At 50.4% G+C, this 22,097-nt stretch overlaps 2 gene segments (V, D, J or C); both read right to left on the bottom strand.

The window, feature by feature from the left end:
- Window positions 1–945: 945 nt before the first annotated feature.
- LOC119244478 (immunoglobulin lambda variable 3-21-like) lies at window positions 946–1,669 on the bottom strand. The segment is given in 2 exon segments: window positions 946–1,250; window positions 1,624–1,669. Coding segments are annotated over 2 exon segments (351 nt in total).
- A 13,173-nt stretch (window positions 1,670–14,842) lies between these two features.
- Window positions 14,843–16,413, bottom strand: LOC119244094 (immunoglobulin lambda variable 4-3-like). The segment is given in 3 exon segments: window positions 14,843–14,886; window positions 15,965–16,252; window positions 16,368–16,413. Coding segments are annotated over 3 exon segments (378 nt in total).
- Between the last annotated feature and the right edge of the window lie 5,684 nt (window positions 16,414–22,097).

Raw genomic sequence — 22,097 nt, 5'->3', positions numbered from 1 at the left:
ATCAGGGCATCATTGGCCCTGAGTCTCTCAGAGAGGAGGCATCAGCAGGGAAAAAGCTTCTCTCAGACCAAGGACTCCCAAGAGGGCAAATTGGTGAGCAGCCAGAGGCCCCCTGCGTGTTGGAGGAGGTATGTTGCATGTGTGTGTGTGTGTGTGTGTGTGTGTGCATATCAAGACTTAAGAGGTCCTACATTCATTCTCCAGTGTCCACTACAATGGTTTTCTCTATTCTAATTTCAGAGGCGCACTGGAGTGTGCTGCTTCAAGAGGTTGTGGGAGGTGGGAGGTTCTGGGGATTCATGAGGACATTTGGCCAAAACTCCCAGTCACCATGCTAAGGACATCAAAAGGCCGTGACAACTTGTTGAACACACAACACAAGGTGTCCATGCGGCTGCTTCGGCCGTGAAGCCTGAGGGGCCAGTGTCGAAACCTGAGCCTCGCCCTGTGTACCCTCAGGTTTCAGACCAACATCTGAGGCCCAGGAGCCACAAGACTCCCATATCATGGCACTGCTCACATCTAGGCCAGCAAGTCATATGTTTGCTTTGCTTCTGCCTGTTCCCTATAAAAGCCTTTCCTCAGTTCCCTTGCAGGAGTGTCCTGACTGTGAAGTTTTGTGTTACTCGCTCAAATATAGTGACTATTTCTTGAGTGACTCATTTTATGTTTTAACACAACAGAGAAATGTTCCTCTTTCTGTCCTTCATGTCATCGCTGTATCTTCAATTCAAAGACTTGCCGGGACACCCTGCCCTGAGCCCTAATCCACTCCTGACACACACACTGCAGACCGGCCTTGGGGCTGGCGGAGGGGGAGACTGGGGACTTAGATCTGGGGCCAGGTCAGAGCTGCTCATGGCTGTGTCTCCATCCCCCTGGGGCTGCAGGAGAGTGTGACCCAACAGGGAAGGGGTTTGTGTCTCACTTCCCCATGGCTCTGTGTCACTGTGGACGATCACTGCTGCTGTCCCACACCCCACAGTAATAGTGAGCTTCGTCCTCGGCCTGGGTTACGCTGATGGTCAGGGTGGCCGTGTTCCCTGAGTTGGAGCCTGAGAACCGGTCAGGGATCCCTGAGGGTCGGGTGCTATCATACATGACCAGCAGAGGGGCCTGGCCTGGCTTCTGCTGGTACCAGTTAGCAACTTCCTCTTCAATGTTGTTTCCCTGACACGTCATCCTGGCCGTCTGTCCCAGAGACACCGACATTGAGGGTGGCTGAGTCAGCTCATAGGAGACCACAGAGCCTGCAGGGAGAAAAGGAGAGGGGGGTTAATGAGCAGGACTCATTCCCAGAACATCTCCACTTGCCTGGCCTGGACTCAGATCCAGTGATTTCTGGATCCCCTGGATACCCATCCCTAGTCTCATCCTTAGAGTCCTATGAGCCTGGATGTGTATGACGTTTATGACATATGATTAAATTCCCCACCACTTCTCCTAGCAGACACAGGCCCTCAGGCTCACACCAAGCAGTGAGCACAGCAGGGTCTACCCATACCAGGCCCCTCCTAAGCAGAATCATGGGATTCTGGCCCCCACGGCAGCCCCACTAAGTAGAGTCAGTGCCAGGCTTGTCCCTCAGCCTGGCCTGGGGTGCAATGAGCCTGGGTAAGGTACCTGTGCAATGAGCCAGGAGGCCCAGGAGGAGAGGGGTCCAGGCCATGTTGGGGTTCCTGATCCTGCTCCCTGAGGCTGAAGCTGGGCAGTTTCCCCCCAGGCCTGTCTTATCCCCTTGCTGGAGAGAGCTGCTGGGTGTGCAAATCAGCCAGGGTCAGGCTGCTGCTCGGGGAGTTCTGTGGTTTCAGAGAAGACTCAGGGATATTATTCTTAGAGTCCCCACCCTCAGCTTAGGGATTCTCCTTCCCTGCTGGTCTTATGGTCTGTTTGAATCTCCTCCGCAGACTCTGTCCTGGCCTCTGTGCTGGAAGGCCCTTCCCGGGCAGAGTTCAGCGTGTATCTGTCTGTGTTTTCTGGTTCTTGTCTGTAGGCGCCATGAGGAGGCTTAGTGGGGGAAGTTCCCACCCCAGGATGCTGTTTTGGAGCAGCAGAACAGAATAAACCTCCTCCCTTGCACAGCACACGTGGTGCCATGGAGATTTTAAATTTTCCTCCCGTTGTCTGAGGCTGGTGATAGGGACTGTTGTCCAGTATTTCCAGAGTTTGCTCAGGTCAGATAGATGTCATGTCCTTCCAGGAAATGCTTGGTGACCCCTTGCAAACTCTATTAGCAGCTGACTGAATGTTCACCCTAATTAACTATACTTCTTGGGAAAGATATTAATAATAAAAGTATTAATTTATAATCAAGGGAACAGAAGTTTTTGCAGCAATACTGGGTGCCAGGCTCCCATCTAGGATCTGGATGGTTTTTTCTGGCAGGTCAGGAGTGTCTCTGAGCAAAAGGTAGGAGGCGGAATGTGTGAGTACAGAGAAGTTGGAGTGAAGAAGCAAAGTCATTTTAGCTTGTCCGGCTTGTGTGTGTTTGGGAGATGATTCCTGATGTGTCTGACCTTGTGCAAGTGAAATTGGTAATTCAACAAGTTCAGATCAGGACTTGAAGTCTGAAGATGGTGCATGATTGTCAAGGATGAGACTGTAGGAAAATGTTACTGAATTACTCTGGTGTTCCCTCATGGTGACTAACCCTCCTGTCACATCCTTCAGGGTTTTTGAAACACCCTGACACATGTGGCTCTTTCCTGACCCCTGGTGGGCACCCTGCATTGGCTGCAGGAGGCTCCAGGCATCAGCTGCTGGGGTGTGCATTCAGAGGCATCATCTCAGGTGGTGATTTCCTGTCCGTGGGCTGCACTTTCATATGTGGCCTCTGTTTACCTCAAGATCAGGGACAGAGGCCTCAGATCAACAAGGAAAATATGAGCACGTTTACTTAGAGGAGGGACGTGCACGACTCACCTGAGACACCTGGAAGAACTATCATTTCACAGGTGGCACTGGGGAGAAGAGGATTCAGGGAATGACTCTTCATGGTGCCAGCTGTGTGTGCAGTGCCATTATGGGGTCTTGGGGTGACTGTACCCAGGACAGAAGGGAGAACACCTGTCCAGGAAATATTTGTGACCCTCACTCCAATCTTGGACACACTCCTTCTGCTCTATGGCATGAACATGGCACTGTCCTTGCTCTTGGGAGTTTCCATATTGTGGATGGAGCAGAGCAAGAGCGTCGCTGGTTTTCAGGCACAGCAGATGGTCCTCACGAGTCCCTTGTTTGTTGCTCATCTATTTGAAAGTTGGACACCGTTCACAGATTCCTTGTCTGGATTGACAACGTGGCCCAGTGATGGCTGAAGTGTGATAAATGCCATTTGACTGTGATGCTTTTCAATGAAGATTTGATGTGAATGAAAGGGTCGTACTAGATTCATACAGCAGCTTTCCCCTTGAATGAGGATGTGATAGCTGCAGCTGCAGCAGCCACTCCCAGGTCTTACGTTAACAAAAGGAGAACAATGTCTCCATACGGTATGGTTGAAGGAGAGAATAAGCCGGATCTGGGATCTCATGGAATGGGTGGGTCTCTGTGGAAAAGCCATCTCCCTCCAGAGTTATTATAGGATAAAAAAATGCCTTTTGTATTTGCTGCGCATGTAAAAGACCTGTCATTTCCTGACTATTGGGAAAATGATTCATAGAAATCAATCCATTAATGAAAATGATGGTAAGGATGAGCAACCAGGTAATTAATATCAAATAGGTGTTGAGTGATGACAGGCTGGAGGGGCCCTTTGGAGCTGCTGTCAGGAGAAAAGATGGAACAAGTAGTAGGAAGTGTCTCCAAAGACCCTGGATTCAGTATCTGTGAGGATGACGTCAAGGCCAATTCACCCTCACAATCCTGGACCATCAAAACTTATCTAACTCCATATATGCATATCTTTTTCTTTTCAAAAACAGAGGTTCCTATTGGGATTCTTGGCCCCACCCTTGTGTCTGCACAGAGCCAGTCTGCAGGGGGACATGCTCCCCTTCAAGGCCGGTGGAGAGACAGTGGGCAGCATCTGAGAGTGGCGTGTTGGGGCCTGGAACCCTCTCCAGGCACAGGGGTCTGAGGCAGCAGAGCCCAAATGCAACCACTGGGTGGGCGCAGGGACCTCTCTTGTGAACCCCTTGTTGGGAGAGTCTTCTCGCGCTCCTGGAGCGGAGCATGAGGTCAGACAACCTGAGCATGTGCTAAACATGACTGACCTCCAGCTAATTTCCAAGCCCATAGGAAACAAAGCACGCTGTGCAAAATGAAATTACTTGGGAAAAAACCTTTCCATGTCGGGGCTGATTTTGGTCTGACTAATGAAACCCTGCCAGGCTTTTCTTTGCTCCGGCCTAGCTTTCCTCCCTTTTCCTTTCACTGCCATAAGCCTGTCTTAGCTCCAAGATGGTGGAGACAGATTTGAGCCTTGAGTCACCTGTGTCCTTGTGGCCTCAGTTTCAGGTGCTTGTCTTCCTTGTTGTTAATCCAGAGTGTAGTGGAAAAGCTCCACTCCTCAGCGATGTCTTTCCTATTCTCCCTATTGCCCCAACACTGTGGTGTCTTCCTTAGTAAGAACCATCAAGGGAAAAGGAGGTGGGGTTTAATGTGTAGGGCCCATTCCCAGAGCACCTGCACTTGCCTGGACTCACATCTAGTAGTTACTATTCCCTGGGTGTCCCCTTCCTTCAGCCTCATCCTCAGTGTCTCCTGAGCCTGGCTGAAAGATGTATGGTGGTGATTTTTGAGAAATGAATGAACACCATTTTCCCTAATCTTGGGAGGCACAACCTCTCAGGATCACACATAACAGTGAACACAATGGGGTCTACCCACAATACATTCCCCCCAGATCATGAGAATCCTGCCTCCATAGGCAGCCCTCACTGAGCTCAGAGTAACAATCAGGCTTGTTCCAGAGCCTGGAGGTGCATGAGGAGAGGGGTCCAGGCCATGGTGGGGTCCCTGATCCTCTTCCCTGAGGCCTGGCAGGTTTCCCCTTCTCCCCCAGGCCTGTCTCATCCCCTGTTTGAGAGAGCTGCTGGGTGTGCAAATCAGCCAGGCCTGGGCTGCTGCTTGGGGGGCTTTGTGGATTCAGAAAAGACTCAGCTCCCAGAGACACAGAGTGGTGGGGCCATTCTCTGGAGTCTCCACCCTCAACTCAGGGGTCCTCCCTCCCTGCTGGTCTCGTGGTCTGGCTGAATCTTCTCCCTTAGACTCTGTCCTCTTCTTTCTCTGGGCGGGTCCTGCCACAGCAGAGCTCAGCTGACGTCTGTGTGTTCTGATCCTGTTCTGGGACTGACATTTCCAGGCTGAGATTGGGTCAGATCCTCCTCTCCCCACAGCCACTGAGTAGCAGATCCTGAATGAGGATCGTTCCTCACTCGCACACACTCATGAGACATTGAGGTCCATCATTTCTCCTGCTTGGGCTACTGGGAAAGACACTGGGCTGTGCCTCAGTACCCTCGTGTGCACTCAGGTCACATAGAGATCACGGGGTCCAGAAATGCTGCATGAGAGTGAGGCCTGGCAAGGGCTCTGAGAGCTGTGCCCCCTGTGAGATCACTATAATCCAGTGTGTTTTGCTAATGAGGTAAGATTTTAAGTGACAAGCTGTCTTCATTTGTAATCAAGACAACATAAGTTTATCAAACACCTGCTGTGCCCAACACTCATCCAGGGCCTGGACAGTGAGGTCGTTTTAGCAGGACTGAGCTATGGGTGGAGGAACAGAAATGTCTGAATACGAGCCAGAGAAACAAGCCATTTCGATAAGCCCCAGACAGCAGCCTGGAGGAGTCTGAAATGGGGACATCACTGACAAGGGTGATCCCTGTCACTCAGGTTTTAGCTCTGGTGGCTGATGCTCCCCATGTCACAGCTGCCTGGAGGCTGGAACAAGCAGGATGCAGGTGGCTCTCTGCTGCCCCCTGGTGGCTCCCTGCACTGGGGGCAGCAGGCACAGAAGCTTCCAGTGTTCAGGTTTGGATTCAGAAGGTGCAGTTCAGAAGGGGATTCCCTGAGACATGAAATGCTAGTCTCATCGGTGAATTACTCTCTATGTGGCCTCTATTTTCCTCAAGACTAGCCACAGGGTGTTCAATTGATCACATGGAAAACAAACATAATGTGCCCATGGGAGAAGAAGGGCTGGGCCTAAATGAGATCCTGCATGTCACCATCAGGTCGTGGACTTGGCACTGGGGACACCTTCCTGGGGCAGATGCCAGAATCTGAGAACATAGGTGGCAAATGGCTGGTGGATGCCACTGCAGGTGGTGCCCCAAGACTTGACTCAGGGGTGGGATCAGCTGGCAGGAGGTTTATAGGGAGAGTACGTGGGCCACCCTGGTGCCAGAGATGGGTCAGGGCAGGATGGGCAGAGGGAGGGCTCAGTGGGACCTTCATCCTCAGAGATCCCACAGGACTCTGCTGCTCGGATGCTCGTTCTGAGCCCTCCTAGGCAGCTGCGGTCTCGTCTTCAGACCCTCCCACTGATAAGGCTCAGAGGCATGACTCTAGGGCAGGGACACGGTCCAGGTGGAGGTGGCTCCCTTCATGGGGAGGGCTGGCCCATGATGCCAGGCTGTCTGCAGGCAGCTCTGCAGCTGGTGGAGCAAAGAATCCTCCATTCCAGAATGGGTTTGCTGCTGTTACAGACTGTCCACCACACCAACCCTCTTGAGATCTGGTGGTTTCCAATTCTTAGCATTCAGCAAAAGTGGAAGAGCATGAAAACTGTCAGCTAATAGACTGTTGACAATAAAATTTGTCCATCGATGACCAAGGTTTTTGGCATGGAACATGGGAGGAGCTCAGGTCGGTGAGAGACACTGTATCACACAACTCCTGCTCATGACACTGATCTTTCTCTGAGTCTCATATGAAAGTAAAGCAAGAACAGACTGAAGTCAGACCGTGCTGCATTATAAAGATATTTCAGTGAGAGCCGATCAATGAACCAGCACTAAAATATAATTATTTATGATACTCTTAATATTTTTGTTGCTCTGATTAAATTTTTCTACTAAAAGTTATGCTGATATCTCTAGGAGGAAGAGAATCAATGAACACTTAAAAATCCCAGGAGAGAAAACACATTTTTAACTGTCTATTTTTATAACAAATTTATAAAGGAAATAAATGAGTGATTTCTAGTTATAAAAATATGCATAGATCAAGTGACTAAGAAGTGTAGTATGGAAATAAAGCCAAGTAGGAACGGAGAAACAGTTGTGAATGATAGAGAAGAATTTTTTAAAAAGAGTGGCCCCCAAACATGATTATATTTGTTTCTATTCACTGTGTGTAAAGGAGTGACATGAACATTTTACAGATTTCTGAAGAAAACACTGCAAATTTCTGATGAAAATGTAGATGTCAACATATAAAGGACCCAAGGAGGCTTGAGACATAGCTGTTTCCACCACATCTGCCCAAGGGGGCCCTTCTCCAACAGGCTGGCCTTGGGCTCCAGTGCAGGGTGATCCTAAACTAATAACAAGAATGACCACCAGAGTGAGGGGCCGCCCAGAGCCAGACACTGTCCTTCCTGAATCTTGACTCCTCTCAGCACTCCTGGGACAAGTGAAGACATTGCGCCTGGATAGGCCTGGTTATCGAGAGGCCTTGGCTTGAGGGTCCTTGTATACCTGGATGCTGACAAGAGTCTCAGAGCTCAAAACAAACACCCACCCTCTCTATTTCAGCAGGGGAAGAGCAGCCCTGAGAACAAAGAAGCTGCTCAGAGTCTCCCAGACTAAAGGGCCACCTTAGGGTGCCACTGAGGTCTGTGGGAGTGAGCGCCAGGCCTGGGAGGGAGGTTCTTGTCCCACTTCCCCATCTGTCTGTGTCACCGTGAGTAACGCCAGCTGCTCCCACTGCCATCACCTGCTGTACAGTAATAGTCAGCCTCGTCCTCGGCCCGGGTCCCGCTGATGGTCAGGGTGGCGGTGTTCCCCAAATTGGAGCCAGAGAACCGGTCAGGGATCCCTGAGGGCCAGGTCCTATCCTTATAAATGACCAGCACAGGGGCCTGGCCTGGCTTCTGCTGGTACCAGTAAGCTTTTTTTCTTCCAATGTTGTCTCCCTGACACGTCATCCTGGCCATCTGTCCCAAAGACACCAACATTGAGGTTGGCTGAGTCAGCTCACAGGAGACCACAGAGCCTGTAAGAAGAAATGAGAGGGGGGCGAAATGTAGGTCCTATTCTCAGGAGGCCCCACTCTCCTTAGACTGAGGATCCCAGATTCTTAGATGTGCCTTCCCTCAGCCCAGTCCCAGTGTCCCATGAGCCTGGTGGTGAATGGAGGCCTCAGCCAAAGAGAAAACACTCCCCTTCTCCTGGCAGCCAGAGCCCCTCAGGCTCACCCCAAACAGCCTTGGTGGCTCAGTACCCAGGCTCCCACCCTGCACAGGGTCATGAGCATCCTGGCCCTTTAGGCAGCCCCTGCTGAGCTTGAGTCAAGGCCAGGTTGGTGCCAGAGCCCTGGAACTGGGATGCAGTGAGCCTGGTAAGATACCCCTGCAGTGAACCAAGAGACCCAGCAGAAGTGGTGTCCAGGTCATGGTGGGGTCCCTGATCCTGCTCCCTAAAGGTGAGGCTAGGCAGGTTCCCCCCAGGCTTGTCTTATCTGCTTGCTGGAGAGAGCTGCTGAGTATGCAAATCAGCCAGGGCCAGGCTGCTGCTTGGGGAGTTTTGTGGTGTTAGAGAAGACTCAGCCCACAGAGACTTAGGGAGAGGGGTGATTTCTAGAGTCCCCATCTCAGCTTAGGGATCTTCTTTCTCTGCTGTCTCATGGTCTGGTTGATCTTCTCCCCTAGTTCTGAACTGGCCTCACTGCTGAGCAGCCCCTTCCCAAGCAAAGCTCAGTGTGGAGTCTGTGTTTTCTGATCCTCATCTGTAGGTGAGTTTATGAGGCTTAGTTGGGCCACCCCAGGTGCAATACCCAAAAACAGGGAAATGGAATATACCTCTTCCCTTGAACAGCTCATATGGATCACTGATATTTTTAAATTTTCCTCCAGGTTCCTGAGGCCGGTGATAGGGGCTGTGCCTCAATATCCCCAGAGTGTGCTCAGGTCACATAGATGTCATGTGCTCCCAGCAAATGCTTGGAGCCTCTGTGCAAACTCTAAGAGCAGCTGAAATGAACGTTCATTCGATTTAAGTATATTTAATTGCTTGGGAAAGGTATTAAGTAATGGATGCCTCAATTTATAAGGAAGGGAAAAAGATTATGAGCAAGCATGAGGTGCCAGGCTCTCCTCCAGGAGATGGATGATTTTGTCTGGCAGGACAGGAGGGTTTGCGAGCAAAGGAAGTGCGGCACCTCTGTGACCACAGAGAAGGCAGGGGTGAGTACATTGGCTTCATATTAGCTGGACTGGGCTTGTGTGTGTTTGGGGGGACAATTACTGTTGTGTCTGAACCTGTGACAGTGAAATTGGCAGTTCTACAAGTTCAGATCAGTTCATGGAATCTGAAGAGGACACATGATTGTCAAGGATGACACTGTAGGAAAATATCACCCATTTACTCTGGTGTCCAACCCTCCTGTCACAACCTCTAGGGTGCTTGAAACACCCTGACACATGTGGCTCTTCCCTGCTCTCTGGTGGCCACTCTGCACTGGCTGCAGGAGGCTCAGGGGCATTAGCTGTTCAGGTGAGGATTCAGAGGCAGCATCTCAGGTGGTGACTCCCTCATCCGTGGGTTCGTTACCCATGAGTGAATCCCTGTTCCATATGTGGCCCCTGTTTACCTCAAGATCAGGTACAGAGGCCTCAGCTCACCTGTGAATATCTGAACATGTCTATTAAGAAGAGGGAAGTTCAGGACCCACCTGAGGACACCTGTAAGGACTGTCAGGTCACAGGGTGGCACTGCAGAGATCAGGAGTCAGAGAATGGCTTTTCATGGTGCCAGCTGTGTGTGACGTATCATCATGGGGCCTCAGTAGTGACTGTGCCCAGGATAGACAGGAGAACATCTGTCCAGGACATACTAGTGACCCCCACCTCAGACTTACACACATTCCTTCTGAGGTCTATGGCGTGAGCATGGCCCTGTCCCTGCTCTCAGGAGTTCCCATATTGTGGATGGAGCAGAGCAACAACAATAGGTGGTTTTCAGACACAGCAGATGGTCCTCACTAATCCCCTGTGTTGTCTCCTCTATTTCAAACCTGGACACTGTTAACAGGTCCCTTCAGTCTGGATCAACTATGTAGCATAGTTCTGGCAGAAGTGTTGTAAGTGTCATTTAAATAGGATTCTTTTCAATGAAGCTTTGCTGTGAATTAAAGATATACTGGACTTATACAGCAGTTTTTTCTTGAATAAAGATGTGTAGTTGCAGCTGCAGCAGCCACTCAGAGGTCTTATGTTCACAAAATAAGAAGTAAAGTCTCCACAGTGGGTTGGATGAGCCAGAAAATGAGAAGAATCTGGGATTTCATTGAATTGGTGCATATCTGTGGTTACCTCCGCCCTCTTTGTAGTGGCCACACTGACATGAATAATGATGCCTGGGGTGCAGTGTTACTCAGGGGCCAGGGAGGTGTTTCACTGGAGACTGGATCAGGCACCCAGCGACCTTGGCATCACATGAGATCACACACCAGTGAGGAGACTCCATAACTTTATAGAACAGTATTTGAATAAAGAAAAGGTGATTTTTGAAATAAAATGCCAGAAATGGGATTTAACTGTTGGTGGGAGTGCAAACTGGTCCAACCACTAAGGAGAGCTGTGTGGAGATTTCTGGGCCTACTAAACATAGAGCTTCCTTATGATCCAGCAATTCCACTCCAAGGTATTTACCCAAAGGACACAGAAACATCAATTCCAAAGAGCACCTGCACCCCTATGTTTATAGCAGCACTGTTTACAATAGCTAAGCTTTGGAAACAACCCAAATGCCCAAAAATAGATGATTGGATTAAGAAGATGTGGTACATATACACCATGGAATATTACTCAGCATTCAAAAAAGATAAACACATGCAATTTGCAGCAACATGGATGGTGCTGGAAGGGATCATGCTCAGCAAAATAAGCCAAAAAGAAAAAGAAAAATACTGGATGGTCTCACTCATAACAGGAATCTAGAAAACTTAAATAAGGGACCAGGAATAAGAATAACTATAAGAAAGTAGAAATCAAAATCAACAAAAAACTATGAACCAGAGACACTCTATGGGGCGCGGGGGGCAGGGAGGGGAGGAATGGGGTCAAAATAAGGGGGTTGCAATTGTATGGGGAATATAAAAATAAAATTTATAATAAAAAAATAAAATGCATGTGAAGATTGCCAAATTTTTTTTTTCACAAGAGTGAAATTTTGTCAGACTTGATTGAAATACATTCTACCTTTTGTATCTCCTTCACTTATTTTGATATATAATTCAAATACATTGTTTTAACCATGAAAGTCAATATTATGCCGTAGGTTTTGGTATCTTTACCATAGTACTATTATCACTACAATCAGTTTTCCATAATTTTAACACTAAATGTACCCCATCCTCCAGTTCCTGCCTCCAAACACACCAGTTCAAAGCAACTGTGGTAAGTTTCTCTGTCTTTCTTTATATTTCTCTCTTCAGGGCTTTTATACAAGTGGAGCCGTGTGGTGTGTGGTCTTAATGCTGACTCCTGTCATTGCACAGCATCTCCCGGCTTCAGTCCCACTGGAGTATGGAGCAGGATTTCATTCCACTTCATGGCTGAGGAATATTCCATGCTATGGACACACCCTGGTCAGCTGATCTATTCATTCATGGACAGATTTTGGGGTGTTTCCACCTTTTGGCTATTTGGAACACTAATCCTGCAACAAACATTTTATATGTGTATATGTATTTGACATCATTTTTTTCTGTTTGTGCAACGCATGCTTTCTCCTCTCAGGTATAGTCCCCGTGTACAAGAAACATTTTTATACAAGTTTTCTGTAGGTATATGTTTTCACTTTTTTGGGGTCTATGCTGTGAACAGAGCTTTTGGACCATTTGTTACCTTTAGAATTAGTCATTAGAGCAATTTCCAGACTGTTTACCAAAGTGGCTCTACCTTTTTCCATTCTGCTATGTGTGAGGGTTTCAATTCTTCCAAATTCGTGTCATCACTAGTTATTATCTGTTTAAATTGACCACACTTGGTGTTAAAGTGGTACCTAAGTTTGGTCTGAATTGCATTTTCTTAATGACTGACAATGGAGAGCCCATCATAAGCTTGTCTGTTTGCACATTTCCCCACAGAAAGATCTCCTTACTATGATTAGCTCTGTCATACGGGTCAAGTTCTTTTGTCCCCCCATCTTCCTGGTGCTCTGTGATTTCCTGGACCATCACTACCTGTTTGGGTCCTGAGGGTTAGTCATTTGATGTGATGAGTGTCCTTCTGGAGCGTGGTTCCTGTTTCCCCAAGTTGTGTGTTGATCTGAGCCCCTTCATGGATGTGCCACCTGGTGCCGTATCAGGGCAGCCCTGTGGGTAGGGCTGTCTTTCCTCCCAGACACTGGCACTTAGGATTTGACCCCAAGCCCCCACTCAGGTGTGTTTCAGGGTTTGGTGCTGTGGGTGCAACTTGGCCCATGGCTGCCCGGTATAGCTGCAGGATGTGCATTGTAGTCTATGTCGCCTGCTGCATGGTGCCCACTGGGTGCAGCCATGTGTGGTGCCAGCTGCCAGCTGCAGGGTCTCGAGGTAGGCTTGCTGTTTTGGCGAGAGCCTCTCACTGGTAGGTTTGCTGCATGTGCTTTCGGGCCACTGGGCTTGTGGTAAGGGTGGCTGTCGCACTGGCACTGCCTCCCTGTGGCTGTGGGTTGTGGGTGTGGCATGGACCAAGAGGTGGGCCATGTGGTCTGACTGGAGCCTCTCACCCTGGTGGTGTGTGGTGTGCAGGCTGGGCCTACTGGTCTGCAGTAGGAGGCTCTGAAGGCTTGAGGCTGCTGTGGTGAATGTGTGGGAGCTGGAGGCTGTGCCCCTCTGCTGAACACTTGGTTATTGGGGCAGAGCACACAGACAGGCTGAAGGGGTGCAGTGTCTCAGCCTCTGGGATGTGGGGGAACACAGGCTGTGGTGGGGTCTACTTACTATCTGGCATGTAGGAGATCGAGAGAATTTGGTAGCACACAGGTGGTTGTTATCAGGGCCAGGCCTGCTTGTCTGCCAGGTGTGAACCCCATGATGGTTGTTCCTTGGCTCCCAGCCAGCTTGGTCATTTCCACGGGTGGGCAGAGCCTCAGGAGGGACTTGCCTTCAAGATCTTGTGTGTGAAGGGTGGGATCCTGGATGGCCCCAGCTATACTGTTATCAGTAATGATGTAAGAGGCTGCCACTATGGTACAAGTGGTGACCCTGGATTATATTTTCAAATTCCTGGTCTCCAAGCCTCTGGCTATAAGGTGGGTATCAGGGTCAAATGCTATTCACCAGCAGGTCCAATGGCATCCAGATAAGTGTGATTACTTTTGTAGGGTAAATCAATTTCAGGCTTTTAGGCCACTAGCCTCTGTGGCTCTCATCTGTGGCCTTGATCCTGTTGGTGCAGAAGGCGCTTGGGTGCATGGGCGAGGGGCATGCCTGCCTGATTGTGGGCACCTGGAATAGGGCTGTGACATTCCTCCATAAGTGTGCACACCTGGCCTAGAGGTCAGGGCTATGAGGGTGGCATCACTCAGAGAAGGACGACACTATGAGAGGAGACCTGTGAGGCCACAGAGGGGACACGAGAGAACGCCAGCGAGGGCCCAGAGAAAAGCAAGCTCAGAGATTCCTGGGGATTGGGGGCCCCGCAGTCCTCCTGCCCACCCTGGACATGGTTGGCCACTGCACTTTTAATCCCAGGCTCAAAGTCAGTCTGGTCAAAGGTCCAGGGCTCAATCCTTGTCTCTGTTTTCTCCTTGGTTCCTGTGCTCACTGTGTGGTCTCAATGTGGCAGCTTCAGGTGCTTCAGGTGCTTGTCTGCGTTGTTTTAATCCAGACTTGCAGAGCCAGAGCCAGGCGCACACATGCCTGCATGGAGCATCTTCAGTGTAAGTTTTGGGAAATGTCCTGCTAGGACCCCTGTGCTCCACACTACTCAGCAGTCACCTTCCCAGGACAAGAGCTGCCTGTAGTCTCCTCCTGCCCCTGCCCCTGTCAACGTTAGGGGCATGAGAGAATCACAAGAGAATGAGAATCACGTCTCATGGGCACGTGTGTCCCGTCTGACCTGGGGTTGGCAGTGGCTGCTCCCTCCCTGATTGGGCACCATTAACAGGATAGAGAATGACCTTCATCTGCCTCCCTTGTACATTCATGTCATCACATCTACATCTGCCTGTTGGTCCATAGGAGGTCCCTGTGTCACTTTATTCGATATTATAACCCACAAACCCCACGTGGGGGTGGATGTGTGTGACCTATGTGGAGTGTGATACATGTCCCTATGGTCCCCTGACTCCCTCTCCTACAGTGGAAGGACTGCAGGAAACCCCCACTGGAGGGGGGCATGAAGACCTTGTTTGGGACACAGTGACTATAAAATTTCAGTCAGAATAACTGGTCACTTGGGCCTCCCCGGTGGTGCAGCGGTTGAGTGCTGGGTTGCGAAGCTGCCCGCAGCCTCTGTAGTGCTGGTTCGATTCCCGGCTGCTCCCCGGCCACCGGAGGAGGGTCCCACATGGCGCGCAGACCTCTCCTGCCACCTGCTGCTCCCCTCAGCAGTGTACTTTGGTCCTTCTGCCTGCTCTGCTCCCCGCTCTGGCTCTGGGGAATTCTCTCACCCTCCTGCACCTCTGACTGTACCCAGTACTTACATAATTAAATAAACAAATCTTAAAAAAAAAATAACTGGTCACTGGAGTGGGGAGGCGGGAAGGGTCTCTGAGCCCCATGACTCTGCGGTCCTGATGTCAGGGCTCCCTGCAGGACTGAGCCCTGAAGTCCATCTTGGGTTCTGCTCCCCTGCTCCCTGACCAACCCTCCCCAGCATACCCCGCCCTCCTCTCCTGCCCACTTAGGAGTCACCCAGGCCCAGGCAGCCCCCAGACTCCCTCAGAGCTATAACCTTGTGAGACAGTCAACAGGGGTCTGGCCTGATGCCCTCTGACCCAGCTAATGTCAGGGCCAGGGACCAGGAACCCTTAGTCACTATATCAGCATGTACAGTGACCTGCTCCCCACCCAACGACGAACATTTGAGGTGGTTCCCCCACAAGGTTTAGATATGGTGGGTCTACGTTTCTACCGTGAGCATCCACTAGCCCTCATCCCTGCTGCTGGGCTCCTTTGATGTGTCCTGGTCAGTTCCTAGAAAGCCTTTGGGCAGATGTTGAGCCATTTTGGCCATCACAAACTGATAATCTACTCCATTAGAGACCCCAACGAGCCCATATTTTCCTGCTGCAGACCTTCTCACAGCCTTTGACACCCAACTGGACCCCGTCTGGACCCTCCATGGGTTCACAACTCTCTGTCCAGCCTCCCCTGATCAGATGTTTTCTACTGAACTTCAATCCTGACAGGAGTCCTGCTTCCACCATGGCAAACAGGAGGCCAGACACTCACTGAGCACAATTCACTGAAACTCTGAGAGTCCACACTCTTCTCTGAGCAGAGCCCATGCTGTGGGCACAGGGCTGTGAGCCCTGGGGTATGGTCATTGTGCCCACCCTCTCTCAGGGTCAGGATCCTTCTTGTCTCTCCTAGCATCACCCCATAGGCCTGAGAGAGGACACAGATGCTGTGTTGTCCAAATGACATCAGTGATGACCCGTGTCCCTCAGTGCCCTGCTGTTTGGAGGGAGGTCAGAGCCACAGGGATGGAAGGATGTAGTCAAGATCTCAGGGTCCTGCAGAGGGATGGGGAGTAGCTCACCCTGAGCCCTGTGGGGAAGAGGGGATAGGGGAGGGAGTTTTTGGCCTCACTTCCCCTTTGTCTGTGTCACTGTGGCTTAACCATCTGAATAGCTCACACCACAGTAATACTCAGCCTCGTCCTCAGGCTGGATGTTGGAGATGGTCAAGTAGCGGTCAGCCCCTGAGCTGGAGCCTGAGAAGCGATCGGGGATCCCCTGCCCCTTTTCGTGGCTTCCATCACTATTAACATACATCACATACTGCGGGGCCCTCCCTGGCAGCTGTTGATACCATTCGATTCCATAGTTGCTGTGCTCCCTGCTCAGGGTGCAGGTGAGCTTGGCCGAGGCTCCCAGGGAGGCAGATGCAGAAGGGGTCTGGGTCAACACAGGCACAGCAGAGAGACCTGGAACAGAAGATTCAAGAATGATGGTGAGTAAGATTGGACAGATGCCCCTCGTGACTGTGTATTAGCAGCATATACGGGGAGGGGGACCCCTGAGTGTCTGGGCTGCTCTAACCTGAGGAGACCATGAGGGACAGGAGGTAGAAGGACACCCAGGCCATGGTGGAGGCTTCCAGGAACTCTGCCCTGAGGCTGCCCAGCTGCACTGGCCTCTCAAGGCTCCTGTCTTATCCTCCCTGCCTGCAGCTCCAGGAGGCGGGGCAGCCAATGCAAATCTCTCTCCAGTCCCCAGGGTGTGTGTCTCAGTCTTGTCTGAGCCCTGAGCCTATGGGCCTCAAGCTGGTGATTTCCTGAATTTAGAAAAATGCCAGGTGTGGTTTTCATTATTGTTGGAGCTGATTTTATAGCAGAACTGTCTTCAAAGGGAGCTTCAGTCATGCCCTGTGACTTGAGCACAGCCCATTGACTTTGTTTAATTAGGTCTCCAAACCAGGACCACAGCGCCCCCTGGTGCCCAGGATGAATGTCATCCTGCATGTGCTGACAGTCACCAGCATGACTGCTTCTGAGCCTGATGGAGACCAGGTTCTGGGTGAGTGTGACATGCGCCCCCTCACCAGACACTCGGAATAACCCACTGGAGCCTACACCTGCTTCTACTAAATGGGGAAGCAGGGAGATGGTAAGTGATTTTCTCAAATAACCTAGGCAATAGGAGTGTGTTAGAATTCCCAACCTCTTGAGCCCATTATTCACCCTCCTGTCCTGCCCTCACCTGGCCCCAGGTCTTCCCTGTTCCCTTATCCCAGTCTACTGGGCCCCTCCTGTCAGGACCCAGCTTCTGTATTCAGGAGTCTGTCCTCCTTGCATCTATGCAGTGAACACTCAGCTGCTCACGGGGCTGAAATCTGATTCCCTGTCAATTGTGAGTCTGTGCACAGAGGTGGGGACCATCTTTCTGTTCCCTGTGGGCAGACAGCACAGATCCTGTGTGGGAAGGACATGGGGACCCAAGATGCCTGCTCAGTCCTCATAATACCGTGAGGATCCTTTTCCAAATGGGTCCAGGCCAGGGGGTTTGGAGAACTGTCAGGAGGAACATAAGATTTTTTTTTTTAACTTATTTATTTATTTATATATACGTGGGAGGGTGAGAGGATTCACCAGAGACAGAGCGGGGAACAGAACAGGCAGACTGACAAAATACACTGCTGATGGAGCAGCGGGTCTGACAGGAGATGTCTGCTGTGCCATGTGGGACCCTTGCCGGTAGCGGGATCCAACAGGCACTGCAGAGGCTTCAGACAGTTTCACAGGGCGGCTCTCAACTGCCTGCGCCACCAGGGGAGGCCCAAAAGTCATTTCTTTTTAATAAACATTCTGAAATTTGCACTTTCTTGTAATATCCTGAACAAATGTATTTGTCCTCAGGCTCCTGCTGCTGAAAATGTATAATGTGACTCACTGACACATGCTGAGACACTGCACCTGGGCCCCCTGAGAGGCCCCTGTGCCCCTGGCCATAGGCACCCCTGACACGCTGCCCCTCCCAGTTGTGTGTAAAGAGGTGACTGAGATTGGACAGGGCCACGGCCTCAGGCCCGTCCATCCTGCTCCCTGCCGAGCACCCCACACAGCCTCTCCCCTGAAGCCTCCTCCCCTCCACATGCCCATCAGAGTCTCCAGGGGCTGCTGGCTCCTCAGGGCCAGTCTCACACCTTCACTCTGGGTCTCCGTGGAGTGTGTGGCCAGTTGTTAGCACCATCCTGGGAGAACAGAATTTCCTAAAGTGACCTGAGCTTGGGAACTCCTGTGGAGAGGACAAGTCATCTGACTTCAGTAACAATTCCTGATGATCAACGACCACCTAAATCTATTCCAAAATATAACTTTATGATTTGTCGTGGGATTTATGGAAATGACCTTCCCTCTGAAAGGGATTCTTCTTTCACAAGATAACTAATTGACAAGGACACTAAAAGGGATTGTGACGCTAATACAAGTCCACATGCCTCATACAGGCCCAATTATGTTCCCATATGGGAATTCTGGGACAGAGAATCAGCTGTGGGCTCAGTCTGTCTTCCAGTTCTGACTTGAGTAAGTTGCACATCACTCCATGCCTCAGTTTGTCATAAGATATATGGGAATTACCTCTCTGAAAGGGATTGCTATATCACAGTATTGTAATTAACAGGGACACATGTCATTCCTTATGCTGACTCATAATACAAGTGTTTGATGCTGACACTCAGTGTTAACATTATCATTGTATTGAATGTCTTGTCTTTGAGAGCGGGAGTAGTGTGGACACATGTTATAACATCCCTCATTTCTGGGTGGCCTCAGGATCGTGGTTTGTGTGGAGAGTAAAGCTGTCATGCCCCCTCATGAGGCCTCTGCTTTGAGGGGCCCTCCATGGCTCCTGTGTCTGAAGGGACAGTTGCCTCAAGAAAACACACCCACCCCTCTGCTTGGTCCTCCTGTGGTGACTTCAAGAAAGTAGGGGTTGTGGAGCAAGACACGTGGAGATCCTGGGAGAGACTTGCTGTAGTTCTGAAATAACCACTACATTTATCTATCTATCTATCTATCTATCTATCTATCTATCTATCTATCTATCTATCTATCTATTTATTTTTTTGTGGGACTCTCACCGGCGGCTGGGGAACAAGCCAGCGCTGCAGAGGCTGTGGGCAGCCTTGCAGCCCAGTGCTCAACCGCTGAGCCACCAGGGGAGGCCCAATACCCACCATATTTAAGAGACTAAGTATAAAACAGTGTAAATACAGCATATTTATATTGAATACTTATGAAAATAAAACTTTTTTTAGTATTTTAGTTAAAATTAATATGAACTACTTCTACCTGGTCCTCTATCTTTTAAATACATAAACCGGAATATTTAGATTATATTTGTGGTTCACCTTTTATTTACATTAGACAGAGTAGCATGGCAAAGCCCCACTATCATTCACTTGACTCAGGAGCAAGTGAATCAAAGACCCCAGTCGACATTAAGGAGAGACCTTGTCTCAGCTGTGAAAGCACAAACAGAGCTGACAGGTTGGTGCTGAGGAGCAGGTATCTGGGGCCAGACAATCTGCTGTGGGATCAGTGTTTTCTAGTTTTAACATGAAGTAAATTGCACATCATTCCATGCCTCACTTTCTCCATCTGTAAAATGGATGAGATGAGGGCCTTTATTCATAGGGATTGTTACTGAAGGGTTTACTAAATATGAGTTTCTTTGGCACTTATTATGTGTTAAGTACATGTGACTATATTCTGTACCTTCCCTATTATTCTTATGCACAGCTATTCTTTTTTTTTAAAGATTCATTTATTTATGAATGCAAGAACTGGGCTACAGGCCAGAGGTGTGCAGGGTGAGAGGATTCACCAGAGACAGACTGGGGAGCAGAGCAGGTGGATTGACTGAAATATGCTGCCGAGGGGAGTAGTGGGTGCATCAGGAGAAGTCTGCTGTGCCATGTGGGTACCCTGGCTGGAGATTGAACTCATGCTACAGAGGCTGCAAATAGCTTCATGGTCTGTGTCTTAACCCCTTGCACCACCAGGGAGGCCCTCCATAGCTATTCTAATACAATACAAAGAGAGTAATCATGGTGAAATGAGTAACCTGAAGGAAATAAGATTTTATATTTGAGACATTGACATGGTTTTTATTTCACAGTAATACCAAACTGTGTGGGCGTGCACACAGACACACAAACACAACTACAGGCCAACATATTCAATGCCCTTGGCATAGAGAGGAGGAAGTAACATCCTCCCAGGCCCCTGTCCCCCTCACTAGGATTTTATACCCAAGGTCAGTTCATGCATCCCCAATATAGACATTGTGGGGTGACCTAACAGAACTAGGGCGCAGCTGCTTCGTGTTTGTCCAAATACCGTGAGGCGTGTCATTGCATCCACATTGTGACCACCCAATCTAAGCAGGTGTCCCTCGTCCTGCAGAATCTGCAGCTCCATTCTGCATGAGGCTTATCTAGTGTGTGTCCTCTGCCCCCTGCACAGAGGGCATCAAGTGGCCTGCAAGGGCACGTGACACCTGAGGAGGCTCAGGGTGGGCTGGTGGCATGAGGGGAGGGGATCTGGGGCACAGGTAGCGGAATTAACCTGATTCTGATCCTTCCCAGAGGGCTACAGAGGCACGGAGGGTGGTAGAGGCACTGAGGGATCCATGAGCACAGCAGAGCTGAGCTGGCTGGAGACCTGGGACCTGCAGAGGGAGAAGTTGCAGCAGGGGTCCTGGGGGCTCATCCAGGAAGTAGCTGAGGTGTTTCTCCTCCCCAGTGATACAGGAGACAGTGGGCTTGTCTCATTTATGTCCTGATGGGAGGGCACTGGGGTCACCTCGTCACCTATTAGAGATGTGTCACCATGTTAAGGTAAGAGGCAGGATGGAGCTGGCAACAGTCATTGAGGGGAGGGTCAGGGTCCCTGGGGGTCATCAGTCCTGCCCACATGATTGATACCCCAGAGCTTGGTTGGTGTAACCTCTACCTGCAGTGTCCCCAAGGAGAGGTTGAGCCCGACCATGGAGGAGACAGTGTTGGAGGTTGAATTGGGTGGACAAGCTTATCCAGTTTTCCTGGTCTTTATAAGATGGATCAACTGAGACAGGCTCACAAGGCTGCCATGTGAGGAATGAGGCAGAATTCACAAGCTGAGGAAAAGCAGCAGGAGTCGAAGAGAATCATGGACCAGATTCTCCTCAGTGTTCTTAAAAATCTGAGACAAACAATATGAAAACCAACCCTGCCAAATCCTTGATCAGATATTCTCCTCAGAACTGAGTCAATGAGTCTCTTTTGTCAGCCCCTAGTATGTGCCTCTGTCACTGCAGCCCTAGCAATGACCCTGTCACCCCAGGGTGTCAGCGTTGAATCTTCCAGGACCCTCTGTCTTGCCATCACCGCCCCGGGACTGACCCTGCTGCCATGTGCTTCCCTCCCCTTAGCGTCTGACCCTCCCCCAGGGGCCTGTCTCAGCGCTCAGACAGCAACCTGTCCTCTGTGGCCGAGACCCTCTGTCCCCTGCCTGCTCCTTCTGGGGTCACAGTGGGGAGTGATGTCTGTGGTCTCCAGGGTCTGTCCTGTCCCACAGAACGTTCTCCCATCTCCATGTGATTGTCAGCATGATTGTGAAGATTCAGTCACTATTTTTCTAGTGCCAGCAGACACAGGGCAGCTTCACTATGGATTCAGGCAGAGGATGGAGAGAGTCCTGGAGCCCTCAGTGGATTTTTCAGGCTTTAATGCTCTCAGGAACCAGTGCACAGGCACACCAGGTTGGGAGGCTGCATGCAAGGAGACAGGGACGGGCTGGGCAGGGAGGTGCTGGGAGGCAGGCAGGCAGCCGAGCCTCCTTGTCCCCCATGAATCTTTGTACTGTTTCTCTGGGCTTCTCCGGCGTTCTCTCTCTCTCTCTCTTTCTCCCATGTCACCTCGTGGTCACACCTCTTTGTCAGTCATGCTGCTTGTCCTGTCATGGCCGCTGCTACCACAGCGGAACGTTTATCCTCAGGTCTCGTTTCAGGTGTGCACACTTACACATGTGTGTACACCAGTCCCCCAGGTGTGCACAACCAGGCCCTTGTGTCCCGTGCCCCTGGTCCAAGCGCCTTCTGCATTAACACGATCAGGCCCAGGTGATAGCCACAGAGTCTAGTGGCATAAAAAGCCTGATAATTCATTAACCCTTCAAACTAGTTTCGTGGGGCCTGTGCACCTTCTGCCCTCACAGAAGTGATCTCCAGGTGAGAGGTGTCAGGAGAGGTGACCTGGGGGAGGGATTGCCAAGAGGGACAGGGTCC

The sequence above is a fragment of the Talpa occidentalis genome, unplaced genomic scaffold (assembly GCF_014898055.3).
Source record: "Talpa occidentalis isolate TD23 unplaced genomic scaffold, MPIMG_talOcc4v2.1 talOcc4.14, whole genome shotgun sequence".
Lineage (NCBI taxonomy): Eukaryota > Metazoa > Chordata > Mammalia > Eulipotyphla > Talpidae > Talpa > Talpa occidentalis.
The sequence above is the reverse complement of the archived record's forward strand: the minus strand, read 5'-3'. Positions and strand labels throughout refer to the sequence as shown.